Source organism: Dasypus novemcinctus, chromosome 13 (genome assembly GCF_030445035.2).
Source record: "Dasypus novemcinctus isolate mDasNov1 chromosome 13, mDasNov1.1.hap2, whole genome shotgun sequence".
In the NCBI taxonomy this organism is placed as follows: Eukaryota; Metazoa; Chordata; class Mammalia; order Cingulata; family Dasypodidae; genus Dasypus; species Dasypus novemcinctus.
The window spans coordinates 89,149,615-89,166,771 of NC_080685.1; the positions used below are offsets into that span (position 1 = coordinate 89,149,615).

The window sequence follows — 17,157 nt, forward strand, 5'->3', positions numbered from 1 at the left end:
CTTAGGGGGCGTACTCCTTGCTCGTGGGGCTCCCCTACGTGGGGGACACCCCTGCGTGGCAGGGCACTCCTTACGCGCATCAGCAGTGCGCATGGGCCAGCTCCACACGGGTCAAGGAGGCCCGGGGTTTGAACCGCGGACCTCCCATGTGGTAGATGGACGCCCTAACCACTGGGCCAAGTCCGTTTCCCAATCTTCATTTCTTGAGGAGCCATGTTCAGAGATACTTGCAACAGTGTTGAGGGCTTGACTTGTTCAACTGCCTTAATGCTCTGGGAGCCACCATTTCTCTTGAGAGATACAGTTCCCTCTATTTGATGGCATTAGTCCTCCCCAGGTTGTGGTCTACCTTCACTCTCATTATATGGGTCTCTACCCAATGGTATAACCCACTCTGGCAAAATGAGCATTCACATATTCCCTAGGAGTCTGTCCTGCGTCAGATTATCCCCTTTGAGTATCTTAAAACAGGTAACTTTCCTAATTATATTTTGAAAAGGTTTTCTCAGCATTTTACTCTCAACCAACACCTGACAATCTCCTATTAGAACTATTTTTATAAATATGCTTTTGTACCTTCTTTGCTTTATGTTTGTGAGAACTTTCTCTTTTTCCATGTGATTCTTCTGCAGCTCTTGTTTAGATGTATCTGCTGGTTTTCTGTCATTACATATGATCAGTTCTATAAATCTATGTTTTCAGATTTTTTTCTTAAATCTTAATACTTTGTTTTAAATTACCAGTTTTGAGCAAAACTCTGGTAATTTTATTTATCTTAAATATAGCAGTTTATGTAGAGCAAATGTAAGTCAGTGGTTGAGTGCCTGTTTCCCGTGTACAAAGTCCCAAGAAATACAGTAGTTCCAACAACAGTAGTAGTATGTTTCAGGTATCACCATTGTACAAAGTACGTAATGAAGCATAACTTACTTTCTGATTTTTCCATCAAAAGCTAAAGTTACAGAAATTGGAATGTATGAAACAGTTTTGAAGGTAAACTATAAAATGTATGTTTAAGGATTACTTAGTACTACCCTTGTCTTTTTCTCTGTTATCTCAGCTTATGGCATTCATGTTTTCAGATCAGATGAAGGGTGCTATCAAGAGATACAGGGAAGTGGATTTGACCCAATGGATAGGGCGTCCGCCTACCAAATGAGAGGTCCAAGGTTCAAACCCAGGGCCTCCTGACCTATGTGATGCACTGGCCCACGTGCAGTTCTGAGGCTTACAAGGAGTGCCCTGCCACGCAGGGGTGTCCCCGGCATAGGGGATCCCCATGTGCAAGGAGCGTGCTCCGTAAGGATAGCTGCCCAGTGTGAAAAAAGTGCAGCCTGCCCAGAAATGGTGCCGCACACATGGAGAACTGATGCAGCAAGATGACACAACAAAACGAGACAGATTCTGGGTGCCGCTGACAAGCATACAAGCGGACACAGAAGAACACACAGGGAATGGACACAGAGATAGACAATTGGAGGGCGGGAGGGAGAGGAGAGGGGAAAAAAGAGAGTACAGGAAATTATTTTTTTTGCCCTTAGTTTGTTGTCTTCATATTTGTTTTCTACCTTAACTAACTTTTCTTGACCCTTTATGCTTGTCTACATTCCAGAAAACTCTTATTATGGATATTTTAACTTGGGATGTATTTTGAAGCCACAATTCTTTATTTTCTTTTTATTTATAGGGAGACAGCTGCCCATTCCGTCACTGTGAAGCTGCACTAGGAAATGAAACTGTTTGCACATTATGGCAAGAAGGGCGCTGTTTTCGACAGGTGTGCAGATTCCGGCACATGGAGATTGATGTAAGTTTTCAGTTTGCATTATTATGATATAACAAGTAGTCTGGGGTCATGGTGGACCCCTAAAAAACAGGAAGAAGAATCACATTTTGTTTTATGCATTATAACATGGATTAAAATTTTTTAAAAATGACCCAGTGAAATTTCTCTTATTATTATAGTACTCGCTTAATATCTAAATGTTTTTCAGCATGACTTGCAAGGTATAATGTTTCTGAGAGACAGTTTGGTAATACATCTGAAGCTTAAAAATAGAAATGCGTATTTGAGGAGTATTTATATTTCTATTTTTTAATTTGTTTCCTTTTCTTTTTTTGAAACAATCTCAAACTTAGAGAAAAATTGTAAATACTATCTAAAACTTTTCTGAACCTTTTAAGAATTGTTACTGATATATTTCCTTTTACCTCCAAATACTTTCATTAATATTTACTACAAATAAGAACCTTCTCCTCCATAACTACAGTACAGCCATCAAAATTAGAAAATTATCATTGATATGTTACCTCCATTTAATCCATTCATGTTTTGCCAGTTGTCACAGTAAATGTCCTTTTTAGCAGAAGGAGTGAGTCCAGATTCAGATTTGCATTTAGTTGTCATGACTTTTAATCTCCTTCAGTCAGGAACATTTGCTTATTCTTTTCTTGCCTTTATTGGCCTTCACACTTGGTGATTACAGGTCAGGTATTTTGTAGAATATCCCTCAGTTTTGGTCTGTTTGACTTATGCTAATGACTAAATTCAGTTTGTGTATCTTTGGCAAGAATATCACAAAACTGATATTTTTCTCTTTGGCTGCTGTCAGGTGTTAGACAGTTTTTAATTTTCCGTTTACTGGTGATGTTGACTTGGATCACTTGTTTAAGGTGAGGTCTGCGGGACTTCTTCGCTCAAAAGTTTTTCTTTTTGTTATACATATTCTTTGGAGAGGTACTTGGACACCCTGTAAATAACTCATTTCTCTTCAAACTTTTCATCTTTTTCCAGTGTTTGTTTATATTAGTGGAAACTCATGGTTTCCTGTTACTTAGTGTTATAATCTGTTACTGCTAATAATTTTTTATGCTCAAATTGACCCAGATTTGGTCATTACGAGTGCTTCAGATGTGTTTTTTATGTGTCCTTTGACATATTTCCATCATTCTTTGAGCAACTGTTTGCTTTCTGGAAACAAGGTTTCCGGGCTCAACCTGTCCTTTTCCTATCTAGTCCAAAATCAGCCATTTCTCCAAGGTACCCTGGTTTCAGCATATAGAAACTAGGGTCTGGGCTGCTTCTGTTACTTTTAGACCCTCTGAGTGGACAAAAAAATGCCTGTATTGAAAATTATGGGTTAACATGGGTGCCTTCAATTCCAGTCGACTACCACAGGGTTTATTCTAGGCATCTCCTTTTTCATACTTGTAACTTTCTTCCCCAAAAGTGAGAAACTTGATTCCTGTTGTCCTTAATATTCTTACTTATTTGGTCAGTCATCTAGTATGTAAACTAATACTATATTACAGTCCCTTCCTCTGACATCACACATGAGGGTGCCTCTCCACAAGGACATCCTTCTCTCATCTTGTGCTGACTCCAACACCCTGTGCCAGGCCACCCTACCCCACTATGGGGACCCCATGCTTGGACCACAACACCCCACTCTGGATTCCTCCCCACCACCAACATGGATGTCCTTTTCACTCATTCAGGCTCTTATATCCTGCCCATGTGCTGATCTCCTTACCTTGCTCATTCTCTCTTTGCCAGGTCCCTGCTTTAGGAAAACTTTGCTTGTTTTTTGATTCCCTGTTCCAGGCTGCCACTGCATGGGGACACCCTTCTTACTCTGCATTAGGTTGCCTTTCTGCACAGAGGCCTTGCTCACCATGCCCAAGCTCCAACACTGTGTAACGCCACCCTTTTATGTAGATGCCTTTCTAACTCATGGATTCTGATACCCTTTGCCAGGCTTCCACTTCATCCGTGGATACTGTGCTCTGGGCCACCATCTCCTTCCCTCCCCCAGCATGGATGGCTACCTCTCTTAGCCCCATCTAATAACTTTGGACTGACTTGTTTGAGAGGAGGTGGGGAAAGAAGGAAAAGACTGCATTTTGTATGTCTGGGGTCATGTAAGAACTCTGGTTCCAGATTTCTCTTCTCTTTACTACATTTAGTGCTACCTGTCTTCCACATAGCAGGAAAGTCACTAAATAATTTCAAGGGAAGGAATACTTTGCAACATTTGAAAAATCATGTTGTAACATTGCTGGCAGAGCGTAAATTGGTACAACTCCTATGGAGGGTGTGTTGGAGTCTCTAAGACTGTCCCTACATTTAGAGATTCACTAGAAAAGCTCACGGGATTCAACATATGGTTCCATTCATGGCAAAGATTTATTGCAGTGATAAGTTAAGGATACATACATAGCTGGATCACAAGGAAATAAGAAAAAGGCAGAGTCTGGAAGGACCCTTATGCAGATTTCCTTATGTTCTCTCCTTCCCATGAGGAGGCACAGAATGTACTCTTTCACCAGCAGTGAAAATGCGGCAACACAGATGTGATGTTTTTGCCCAGGCAAAACCGTTTAGAGGCTAGTCACCCAAGGTTTTTGGGGGGACTGGTCATATGTATCCTCTCTCTAACAACTACCTACATTCCAGGCTTCTTTATGGAAGGCAGGTGTTCAGCATAAACCATATTGTTTGCACAGTCAAGGCAAAGTGAACCACCCTTAGCAGTTAACTGACTGGGAACATTCACAGAGCCAAGTTCCAGATGCCAGCCAAGGCCAACCTTGTAAGCAGCCCTGTCAAAGGGTAGCAGTCTGCAACCAGCTATTTTCTTTTGCTCCTTCCAGCGACTGTATTATCTTTATTAAATGGAGTTAGAGGCCAATAGTGCTAGTACTCTCCATTCAGTTTACAAAAAAGTGGTCACATTACCCACCTTGGCTCTCAGAGAATCCATCTTGACTTTATACACTCAGTTTTGCATGTTATATCACAGAGAGGGAGGAAGTTCTGGGTGCCAGTTTTAAAATGAGAGTAAGGCATCCCAACTGCTCTGAAACCAACAGCCATCCCATTTCAGCTGCCAACTTCACACTGAGCATTAACAAAAAAATAAAATAAAATAAATGGAGACTATTGGGAAATAATGCTTACATGCAGAGAAAGTATGTATCCACTTAAGTCTTTCTAAAAACCACTTGCTGTAATAATTTTATTGCTCTATAACACAATATATCAAAGTGGTGCTGATTCCAAAGTCATTATGAGTTGATGTTTAACCATATCGGTGGTTAATATGATGCAAGTTTGGATGCTAAGGGGAGGGTTAGGAGGAGGGCATCACAGTACATTGCGTTTTACAAACATTAGTACGAGTACAGAGTAATAGAGATTCTCCAACTTTCCAACAGGCCCTAACTCCCTCTGCCTTCAGAAAGATGAAGTATTAAGGATTCTTTTCCACTTTACAGCTGCTAGGATATATTATATACTGCCCTCAAGACAAATGGATTCCAATTCAGCCACATTTCTTCTAAGATGCTGTATTAGTCAGCCAAAGGGGTGCTGATGGAAAGTGCCAGAAATCTGTTGGCTTTTATAAAGGCTATTTATTTGGGGTAGAAGCTTACAGTCACAGGGCCCTAAAGAGTCCACCTTAGGGTACCATAAGAGGTACTTCGGGAAGGAGATGTGGCTGAACAGATAGAGCTTCTGTGTCTGCCTACTATATAGCAGGTCTGGAGTCCGATACCCAGGGCCTCCTGGCCCATATGGTGAGCTGGCCCACGTGCAGTGCTGCCGTGCGCAAGGAGTGCCCTGCCACGCAGGGGTGTCCCCTCTGTAGGGGAGTCCCACATGCAAGGAGTGCACCCCGCAAGGAGAGCCACCCCATGTGAAAAAAAGCGCAGCCTGCGCAGGAGTGGCACTGCACACACGGAGAGCTGACACAGCAAGATAATGCAACAAAAAGAGACAGATTCCCAGTACCACCAAGAATGCAAGGGAACAGAAGAACACACAGCAAATGGACACAGAGAGCAGACAATGGGGTGGGGGGGTGGGGGTGGGGAATGGGTACGGAAAGGGGAGAGAAATAAATAAAAAATAAATCTTAAAAAAAAAAAGGTACTTCCTCCGCCAAAGTCATTTGCCACGTGTTGATGGTGGGCATGCCTTCCTCTTCCAGCTTCGTGGTTCCAGTTTCTTCCAATCTCAGCAGTATACTGGAGGGCTCATCTCTTTCCCAGGCTCAGCTTCTCAGGGCTCTGGTCTTTACAGCTAGAATGACTTGGCTTTCTCCTGGGGGCTCCAGCGTCCAAAACTAAGTTCTCTCCTCTGTTGTGTCCTTTTTCTGTGTGAGTGTCTACCCACCAAGGGGGCAGGGACTCAGTCTCCTGCTGATGTGTCCATATTTAATATAATCAAGTAAAAGTGAAACTTCTGAACCGAATACCATCTGAAACACCCAGAGAAACAGCAGTTTACAAACAACGGTATCTCTTTTTGGAATCCCAGAGAAACAGCAGTTTATAAACATAACAGTATCTCTTTTTGGAATCCATAAATAGATGCTGTTGTTGGTTCCAACAAAAGTTTTTAACGAAGACCGATTTATCTATTTTTTTTCTTTTGCTACTCATACTTTTGATATACAGCCTAGGAAACCATTGCCTAATACAGGGTTCTGAGACGCTTCCCTAAGCTTTCTTTTAGGAGTTTAATTCTTTTGGTTCTCATATTTAGGTCTTTGATCCATTTTGAGTTAATGGTCCATTTTGTATGTTATGAGGTAGAGGCCCACCTTCATTTTTGGCATATTACTATCCAGTTTTCCTAGCACTCATTTTTTGAAGAGATGATTCTTTCCCCGTGCAATGGACTTGGCACCCTTGTAAAAAGTAAATTGGCCATAGATATGAGGGTTTGTTTCTGACCTCTCAGTTCATTTCCATTGGTCTGTTTGTCTGTCCTTGTGCCAGTTCCACGCTGATTTGATTACTGTGGCTTTGTAATAGTTTCTAAAATCAGGAAGAGCGAGTCCTCCAACTTTGTTCTTTTTCAAGATGGCTTTGGCTATTTAGGGTCCTTTAACTAAACTTCCATATAATTTTTTTTAACAAGTCAATTTTATTGATACGTAGTAATAAAGCATAAATCCATCCAATGTGTACAATCACTGATGTTTGGTATAATCACTGCAGTCATATTAGAGCATTTTCATTTAAATAATAATAAACAACAAAAATAAACTCATCACCTCTCAATCTCTCTGTGCTTCCCCTCCCATATTAATGTAAATTTGTTGATTGGTTTTTCCATTTCTGCAAAGAGAGCTGTTGGAATTTCTGTTGGGGCTGCATTAAATCTGTAATCGCTTTGGGTGGACTTGACATTGTAACAATATTTAGTCTTCCAGTCTGTGAACTGGTAGTGTTTTACCATTTATTTAGGTCCTTTTTTCTTTCTTTTAGCAATGTTTTGTAGTTTTCTGTGTATAAGTCCATTACATCCTTGGTTAAATTTATTCCTAGATATTTGATTCTTTTATTGGCTATTATAAATGAATTTTTTTTCTTGATTTCCTCGTTTTGTTCATTACTACTGTGTAGAAACACTACTGATATTTGTGTGTTGATCTTGTACCCCACCACTTTGCTGAATTCATCTATTAGCTCTAGTAGCTTTTTGTGGATTTTTCAGGATTTTTTGTATATTTGATCATGTCGTCCTCAAATAGGGAGAGTTGTATTTCATCCTTTTCAATGTGAATGCCTTGTTTCTTTTTCTTGCCTAATTTCTGTGGATAGAAATTCCCAGTACCTTGTTGAATAACACCAGTGACAGTGAGCATCCTTATCTTGCTCCTGATGTTGGGGGAAAGCGTTGAGTCTACCACCATTAGTATGATGTTAACTGTAGGTTTTTCATATATACCCTTTATCATGTTTGAAGTTTTGCTTCTATTCCTAGTTTTTGTTTTCTGTTTTTATCAAGAAGGGATGCTAGATTTTGTCTGATGTCTTTTCATTGTCAATTGATATGATCATATGGGTTTTTCCCCTCCATTCTATTAATGTAGTATATTATATTAATTGATTTTATTATGTTGAACCACCCTTGATCATGGTGTATAATTCTTTTTTCTTTTTTTCTTTTTTTGAGGTACCAGGGGCTGGGGATTGAACCTGAGATCTTGTATGTGGTGAGCTGGAGCTCAGCCAGTGAGCCCCATTGGCTTCCCTGAGTTGGTTTTTTTGTTTGTTTTGCTTGTTGTTTGCTTTTTATTTTTTCAGGAGGCTCCAGGAACCAAACCTAGAAAGAACCTCTCAACTGCTGGAGCTGTAATGTGCTGTTGAATTCAGCATGCTAGTATATTATTGAGAACTTTCGGCATTTATATTCATAAGGGATATTGGGCTGTAATTTTCTTTGCTTATGGTATCTTTATCTGGCTGTGGTATTAGAGTAATATTGGTCTCATAGAATGAGTTAGGGAGTCTTCCTTTCTCTTTAATACTTTGGAAGATTTTGAACAGAATTGGTTTTAATTCTTTTTGGGATGCTTGGTAAAATTCACCGTGAAGCCACCTGGTCCTGGGCTTTTCTTTGTTGGAAGATTTTTTTTTTTTCTGGTGATGTACCTCCTTGGTGGGCCAATATAAATTGGACACTCACTCATGTAGACACTCCAGAAGAGAGAGCTCTGTCATTTTTGATCCTGGGGCCCCGGAAGTGGGGAGCAAAACAGCTGAGACCCATATTGAAAGCCCAGGAAGAAATGAGTCCTACCTGTGCCAGGAGAAAGATGAAACCCTGAGAGGCAAGCCCTATGCCACCCTGCAGCTAAGAGAAAGGAAACCCAGAGGGGAAGGCTGAACCGTCGCAGAAATCTGCAATTATCTTGCTACAACGTGTGGTGACTGGGAAGTGGACTTGGCCCAGTGGTTAGGGCGTCCGTCTACCGCATGGGAGGTCCCTGTTTCAAACCCTGGGCCTGCTTGACCCGTGTGGAACTGGCCCATGCGCAGTGCTGATGCGCACAAGGAGTGCCCTGCCACGCAGGGGTGTCCCCTGCGTAGGGGAGCCTCACGCGCAAGGAGTGTGCCCTGTAAAGAGAGCCACCCAGCGCGAAAGAAAGTGCAGCCTGCCTAAGAATGGCGCCGCCCACATGGAGAGCTGACACAAGATGATGCAACCAAAATCCACAGATTCCCATGTCACTGACAACAACAGAAGCGGACGAAGACGACGACGCAGCAAATAGACACAGAGAACAGACAACCAAGTTGGGGGGGGGAGTGGGGGGAGGGAAGAGAAATAAATAAATCTTTAAAAAAAAAGAAAACGTGGTGACTGACTTTGGTGAGAAAGCAGCCTTGAGTTGTACTCTTTAGAGCCTTGTAACTATGTTTTTACCTGAAATAAATACCCTCTATAAAAGCTAACAGATTTCTCATACTTTGCATTGGATTCCTTTGGCAGACTAATATAGAATTTGGTACCAGGAGAGTGGAGTACAGTCTGTTGCAATTACCAAAAATGCTGAAACTGTTTTATAAATGAGTAAGGGGTATTTTTTTTGGAGGAGTCGTGAGGTGCTTGATGGGAAAGGCCTAGATTGCTTTTCTTTGTCATTCTAGTTAAAAAATTTTTTTTTGTTTTATTTAGCCTTTTAAAGAACCAACTTTTGGTTTTGTTGATTCTCTTAATTCTTTTAAATACTTTAATTTTTGTTATTTCCTTCCTTTGCTCACTTTGGGTTTAGCTTGCTCTTTTTTTAGGTCCTCCAGTTATGAGGTTAAGTCTCTGATCTAGTCTCTTTTTTAATGTAAGCACTTAGAGCTAGGAATTTCCCTTTCAGCACTGCGTTTGCTGCATGCTTTTTGTTTTCATTCACCTCAAGATATTTACTAATTTCCCTTGTGATTTCTTTTTTTCACCCATTGCTTTTTATAACAGTGTGTTGTGGAATATCCACATATTTGTGAGTTTCCCAGTCCTCCCTCTTATTGATTTCTGGCTTCATTCCATTGTGACTGCAGAAGATGCATTGTATGATATCAATATTTTTCAATTTATTGAGACTTGTTTTGTGACTTAACATATAGTCTATCCTGGAGAATGACCCACGCTCACTAGAAAAGAAAAGTATTCCTTTGTTGGTTTAGGTTTTCTTTATTTGTCAGTTATATCTATTTAGTTCAAGACTTCTTTTACCTTATTGATCTTCTGTTTAGATGTGGTGTATTGAAGTCTCCTATTAATGAAAATGGTCTAGTCTATTCTTCCTTCAAATCTGTCAATATTTACTGTATGTATTTGGGGCTCTGCCATAGAGTGCATATATCTTTATGTGTTCCTGTTGAATTTTATGAAGTATGTGAGGCCTTCTTAGTCCTTCATAACAGTTTTGGCTTAAAGTTTATTTTATATAAGTATGGCTGTCCCAACTTTCTTTAGGTCCCTACTTGCATGGTATATTTTTTTCCATCCTTTCACTTTCAACCTCCCTATGTCTTTGAGTTTAAGATGAGTTTCTATAGATAGCACATAGTTGCGTCATGTGTTTTTATCCATTCTGTCAGTCACTGCCTTTGACTGGAGAGTTTAATCCATTTACATTTAAATTTACTCCTCTTAATGCAAGACTTTCTTCTGCCATTTTGCTATTTTGTCTTTGTAAGCCTTGTACCTTTTTGATCCTCAGGTTTTCCATTACTGTCTGGTTTCATATATATTTGATTGTTTTGTAGTGATACTATTTTGAGTTCCTTCTCATTCCTTGCTGTATATTTTTCATATATTTCCTTTGTGTTTACCATGGGGCTTGCTTTTAACTTTCTAAATGTATAACAGTTATGTTTGATTTGATACCAAACTTCATTTGGGAAGGATAAATACTATCTTTGTGTGTTACTGTATACCACTTTCAGCAGCCCTCTTCATGCTCAGAATCATCTCACATGCCTCAGGTTTCTGAGCCCTGATACAAACTTTGTCAGAAAACATATTTACCAGATTAATATAGGCCTCGCTTCATTTTTTACTTTTTAAAAATGTGTTTTTCCTTCCTACAGAAAAAACGCAGTGAAATTCCTTGTTATTGGGAAAATCAGCCAGTGGGATGTCAGAAGCTAAATTGTGCGTTCCATCACAACAGAGGACGTTATGTTGATGGCCTTTTCCTACCTCCAAGCAAAAGTAAGATCTATTTTTAATTTTAAAAGAATAATTACCAATTAACAAATGCTTACTATGTGTATTCTACGGAGTTATTTATGTGCAGTGCCTTCTTTCAGTCTAATAACAGTGGTATATTCTAATTTACAGATAAGGGAACTGAACTTTATTAAGGTTAAATGAATTGTGTACATGGTCACACAAGCAATAAAAGGCAGAACCATGATTAAAACTTTATTTTACCAAAGGCCATGCTGCCTCACAAATGTTTCTTGGCATTACAGCTTAGATTATTATAGTGTATTTCATTTCCCATTTTCTCACCTGACCTGTATAGATTTTCGAAAGAAACTTGATTCTCTAGGCCAAGAATCAGGAAATCTGGTCCTTTGCCTGTTTTCTCACTCATTCATTTACATATTTTCTATAGCCAATTTTGTGCTACAGCTGAAGAGTTGAATACTTGAGACAGAGACCTTATGCCCTGCAAAGCTTAAAATATTTAATACGTAGCTCTTTAAATAAAAAGGTTTGCCAGCCCTGCTCTAGCCATAATCTAAAATAGGACTTGCACTCTACAAAAAACTAGAATTTCCTTGGTGATGCAAGTTGAAAATAAATGCTAATAGGATAAAGAGAGGGAATGACCTGATCCTGTAACATTAAATTATTTCCAAAGCTCCAGAGCTTGAAAGAATTTCCTTGTATAATGACTAGCCATTTAAAAGTAAAATCTTCAAAAGTGTCATCTACTATCTCTTAAAAGCTATTCTTTGCTGAACAAAAAGCCTAGGACTTATATATTAATTTAAACATCTAGAATCTGCCAACAGTTACCATGCACCTAGCTTCCTGTTCATTCTCTCAGCAGTGTTTTGAATGTGTTTATATATAGGGAAGAGTTATTAGCTAAAAGGCATATTTCTCCCTCTGGGAGTTTAGAATCTACTTGGGAAAATTAGGTGAAAAGACATAAGTGCTCATAAGGAAAATACACCTAACTTAACCTAGATGGACAGGGAATTATTTTAAAAATTAATTTTATTGATACATTTTAATAAAGTGTACAGTTCATCCAAAGTGTAGAATCAGTGGTATTTGTTATAATCACATGGTTGTGCATTCATCACTTCAATCATTATTAGAGATTTTTATTATTCCAATAATAATAATAAAGGAAAATAAACCAGGGTTTTGATGAATTAGGGTTATATCATCTATTTTTTAATTTAATGCTGATTTTGTATGTTTAGCTGTGTTGCCCACCGTGCCTGAGTCACCAGAAGAGGAAGTGAAGGCTTGCAGCCAGCTCCCAGTTCAACAGAACAAATTGTCTGTCCAGTCTAATCCCTCCCCGCAGCTGCGGAGTATTATGAAAGTAGAAAGTTCAGAAAATGTTCCTAGCCCCACACATCCACCAGTTGTAATCAATGCTGCAGATGATGATGAAGATGATGATGGTAAGTTTTATTAGCTCTTTCTTGAAGGTCAGCATCATTTAGTGAATTAAACAGAATCAGGATTAAAGCTTTGAGCCTGTTTTTTATTGTAAATTTGCCTTAAATGTTGATATTTAGATCAATTTTCTGAAGAAGGTGATGAAACCAAAACACCGACCCTGCAACCAACTCCCGAACTTCATAATGGATTAAGAGTGGCTTCTGCCCGGAAACCGGGGGTCAGTTTAAAGCAAGGTAAGAGGAGGCTATTGGTGCTGGCCCTGCTAATAAATATTGCACACTACATGAATATGTATAAATTATTTTAACTACCTTTGGAATTTAGTTCACTATCATCACCTCCCTCTTCCCTTCCCATATGCTTCTCCCCAACACACACTTTTATCTTATTAATTCAGAAAAATTTGAATGTTAGATAAAGATAAAATGCAAAGGTGAGAAGATACTACTTCCTCATGTGATTTCTTTTTGCGTTTTTTAGGTGAATGTTTGAATTTTGGAATAAAAACTCTTGAGGAAATCAAATCAAAGAAAATGAAGGAAAAATCCAAGAAGCAAGGTGGTAAGTCATCAGATGTTTAGACATGTATGGTTGTATATTGCTAGAAAAGGATAATGAGGTCACTTCTGGAAGCAACAACCAAAGTTAACAAATAGATTTTGACTTCTGTGGCCTTGCGTGAAGTAAAACACAGAATTCAAATCATGATTGCTTTTAGAGTTCATTGCAGCTCTGTTTCAGTCCCTAATGCTTCAGAGCTAGGCATATATAGTAAAGAATCTGAAGGAACCTATTTATCTTAAGAAATATAACTCTGAAGAACAGCATATAAAGAGGGGAGAAACTTCATTCTATTGTAGAAGAGTTCTTCTGCAAGGGCTACAAGAATTTTCCTCTGGTCTGATTGACATACATTTCCAACCCTAAAAATTATAGATGTAGTATGAAATGAATTTAAAGAGAAACAATGGTGGTGGGTTCTAAGAACCATCTTGCTACAGCTTTTTTATAGGATACTTGGCATTATGCTTTGCAGGTGATTAAATTCAGATAGAAAAGGTTGATTTGACACATCTCATGCCAAGTGTACTTCTCAAGTTATTTTTACAGTATTTAACAGTTGGTATATTTTGTTTTCACAGTGTGCCTGGAGATGATAAGAAACAGGGATATTATCTCCCTTCCCTGCCCCCATTTCACTATAGGCAAACAGATACAGAAAGACTGCTTGGCTTGTAGTCATTGGACAGTCTATATTGGACTTAGCTGGATGCAAAAACAAAATTTCTTGTCTTGTGATAACTTTGCTATTTTGCATAAAGTATATCTTGTTCTTTGACTTGCTTTATTCAGAAGGTTCTTCTGGAGTCCCCAACCTTTTGCGCCAACCTGAGCCCATTCCAGGTCCTGAAAAAGAGAATGTCCGGACTGTGGTGAGGACAGTAACTCTGTCAAGCAAACAAGGTAGGACTTAAAGCTGTCAGACTACTACATTTATATAATTGGGTGAAAAAGATGCTTGACAGTTTCTGCCTTTGATGGATTTGCAGATAAACTTTTTAGCATGTTGATCAGTTACACAAATGAAATAAAATGTTTGTGCATTTCACTTTTTACTGTTTTAAAAATTAAAATTCTTATTCAAGCAGCCCTTGCATTTAATGTGTTAATTTTCACATTTATTGTCTATTTGTGTCCATTCAACAAATTTAATTGATTTCCCATTGTGGTAAAGAACTGTAGTAAACCCTTTGAATTAAAGAAAAATGCAAAATTTTCCCCTCTTCAATAATTTTAAACCTAATCTAGCAAGAAAAGTGATACAAGTAATTGTAGTATGTAGATTCATCTAAATATTTTTGCCAAAAAACAAAGATTAGAAGAAAGAGACCTTCTTTCTGGGATGATCAAGGAAAGTTTTTTAGTAGGATTAGCATTAGAGTATAGAGTAGGCTTTCTTTTAACATATTAAAGTACACAAGCAAAGTTATAGTTTGGGCTTTATAATCAGTTGATTAGAAAAACCACCTGTCATCTTATACTTGGCTACTGTAAATAATTAGGACTGTGTCACTTCTTCCCATTAGAAGGTGCTTTAATTTGGCTATTTAATAGTTAAAAATCTTTTTCTCCCCTTAAATGTGATTGTCTTACATCCTTAAGACTGAGGTAGGATTTTTCAAGAGACTTTTTGGTTGGTTTTATGTTAATAGGAGAACATTTTTTTTTTTCATATTAGTCGTTACCTAATACAGAAAAATGTGCTAATGTGGAGAAATTCTTTTTCCATTTCAGGAGAAGAACCCTTGGTTAGATTGAGTCTCACTGAGAGACTGGGGAAACGAAAATTTTCAGTAGGTAAGTTAAGTTTTGTGCATATCCCTTTTTTTTTTTTTTTCTTGTTTGTGCATGAATATGATCACTTCTCCAAAACTTTATCTGTGCAGATCCATTGTCAACATTGGTTGATTTGCCAATCCATCTGTATCTTTTTTCAAAAAAGCAATTTTATTGAGAGGTAGTCACATATACAGCCCATCTAAAATATGCATTCATTGGCTTTTGGTATAAGCCCAGAATTGTTCGTTCATTACCACAGTCAATATAGAGCATTTTCATTACTCCAAAAAGAAAAACCTCCTATCCCGTAGCAGTCACCTCTGAATCCCTCTGTCCTTCCCTGTCGTGCATGTCTACTAATCTAATTTCATCTCAATAAATTTATTTATATTTACATTTTATATAAATGGAGTCAACATGCAGAACTTTGTGTCTGGTTTCTTTTGCTTAGCATAATTCTCTTTATTTTTTACAGTCGATGAAAATACATTAGTACATTACTATTCACTGTAGTGTATAGTTTGCTTCCGTGTATTTTTGCCCAAATACTACCCTATTATTAACATTTTATATATATTTTTTTAACATCTGATCATGATTTAATGACTGGAATATACAAACAACACCTAAAACCCAAAAACAAAAAGACAGCCCAATTAAAAATGGACAAGGGACTTGAACAGACGCTTTTCCAAACAAGACACACAAATGGCCAACAAGCACATGAAAAGATGTTCCACATCAGTGACCATGAGGCAAATCAAAATAACAAACTAACACTTCAAATGCATCAGCATGGGTATTATTAAAAACAGAAAACCAACAAAAACAGAAAATAAGAGTTGAAAAGATGAGAAATTGGAACCCTGACGCATCTTTTAAAAATCAGTTTTATTGATACATATTCTTAAAGCATATAGTCCAAAGTGTACAATCATTGGTATTTAGTATAGTCACAGAGTTGTGCATTCATCACTTCAATCAATATTAGAACATTTTCATAATTCCAATAATAATAATAAACAGACAAAAAAAATTCTTCTTAATCGTTTTTCAATCTCTCTGTCATTTCCCTGCAGTTCATAGCTGCTATTCTGTTACCGTCTAATTTATTTAATATCTTGTAATATTAATATATGTTTATTTTGTATTCTTGATTGAAAGCACTTTTATTAAACTCTTTTTTTAATGTGTGCATTACCCCTTTTATTAAAGTTACAGAAGTTATCATAGTCTAATTAGATTATGGCCAACTTTTAGAAGGTAATAGGTTTAAAAAAGAATACCTCACTTTCTTTGGATAAATTGAAGTTTGAGTTTTTTAGAGGGAAGAAAGAATCCAGTTAAAACATAGTTTGGGTCCTTGCATTTATTGGTGCTATTTTCTATTTAGGGAAGTACTTTGCATCTTTTTACTGAATTTTTTTAATATATGTGCTATATATAAAATACACTGTATATGTTGCAAAAGAATTATTTTGAAAACCTTTCCTGACTTCAGAGGTTTCTTCATTCTCTTTTAAAAGTGTACATACAAATATGAGACATATCTTTATTTTTGTTGTCTTTGAGACTGATTTCACTGCTTCATCTTTAAAACGGTTCTGAACCTACATTTCAAGTTTTCAGACTGTCAGAAAATGTGAACGAATCTTTGATAATGTTTAGAATTATTGACCTTATTGACCAATTATTGACCTGAGTTTTATATACTCAGATGAACTTACTATAGGTTATGTGGTCATTTCCAAAAAGAGAGCTTAGACAGAAATGGGGCAGTCTTTACAAATCTTTCCTATCTTTATTTCAAGAAACAGCCTTACTTGATCTTTTACCAGTTCTGTTTTTAAAAACAGAGTTTGATTATCTAAGCATGTGTTTAGCACACAATCCAGAAATTGAGACTTCCAGCTTTGATAAAACTGATCTAGAAAGTTTTAAGTAAAACAAATAAATAATACAGAAGTAAGCTGTTCTGATATCTGATACATCTAAACTTTATGATTTTTGGTTTCACATTTAAATTATAAATGAGGGGAGAGGGAAAATGAAGTGTGTAGTCTTTCACGGTTATAATCTGACCCTGCAAATGAATATATCTTCTGTAAAGCAAGCTGAAAAACAGTTTTTAAAAATCTGTGACATTTTAAAAACTTGTATCAAACAGTGTAATATAAACCAGGGGTCAGGAAACTTGGATTTGGGTCTTGGCTCCATCAATAACTAGACAGTAATGTGGGTGGGTTTCTGAACTTTGAACTTCAGCTTTAACCGGGACTTATGGTTCTTCAGTCTTAGTTTTAGTTGATCATTTGGTAAATGCTGATTTGTACATTCTAATCTTTTGTTCCTTCCCTTACTGTTTCTGG

General features: G+C 37.7%; 1 protein-coding gene across 10 annotated transcripts in view; it reads left to right on the forward strand.

Annotated features, from left to right (window-relative positions):
• Nucleotides 1–17,157, forward strand: part of ZC3H11A (zinc finger CCCH-type containing 11A) — a 49,769-nt gene that overhangs the window by 17,325 nt on the left and 15,287 nt on the right. For all 10 annotated transcript variants that reach the window (XM_071207656.1, XM_058274996.2, XM_058274994.2 and 7 more), the window contains 7 exons: nt 1,688–1,807; nt 10,885–11,008; nt 12,241–12,447; nt 12,565–12,681; nt 12,929–13,009; nt 13,802–13,912; nt 14,744–14,806. In XM_071207656.1, the coding sequence (XP_071063757.1) occupies nt 1,688–1,807; nt 10,885–11,008; nt 12,241–12,447; nt 12,565–12,681; nt 12,929–13,009; nt 13,802–13,912; nt 14,744–14,806 (823 nt within the window). The remainder of the gene's footprint in view (nt 1–1,687; nt 1,808–10,884; nt 11,009–12,240; nt 12,448–12,564; nt 12,682–12,928; nt 13,010–13,801; nt 13,913–14,743; nt 14,807–17,157) is intronic.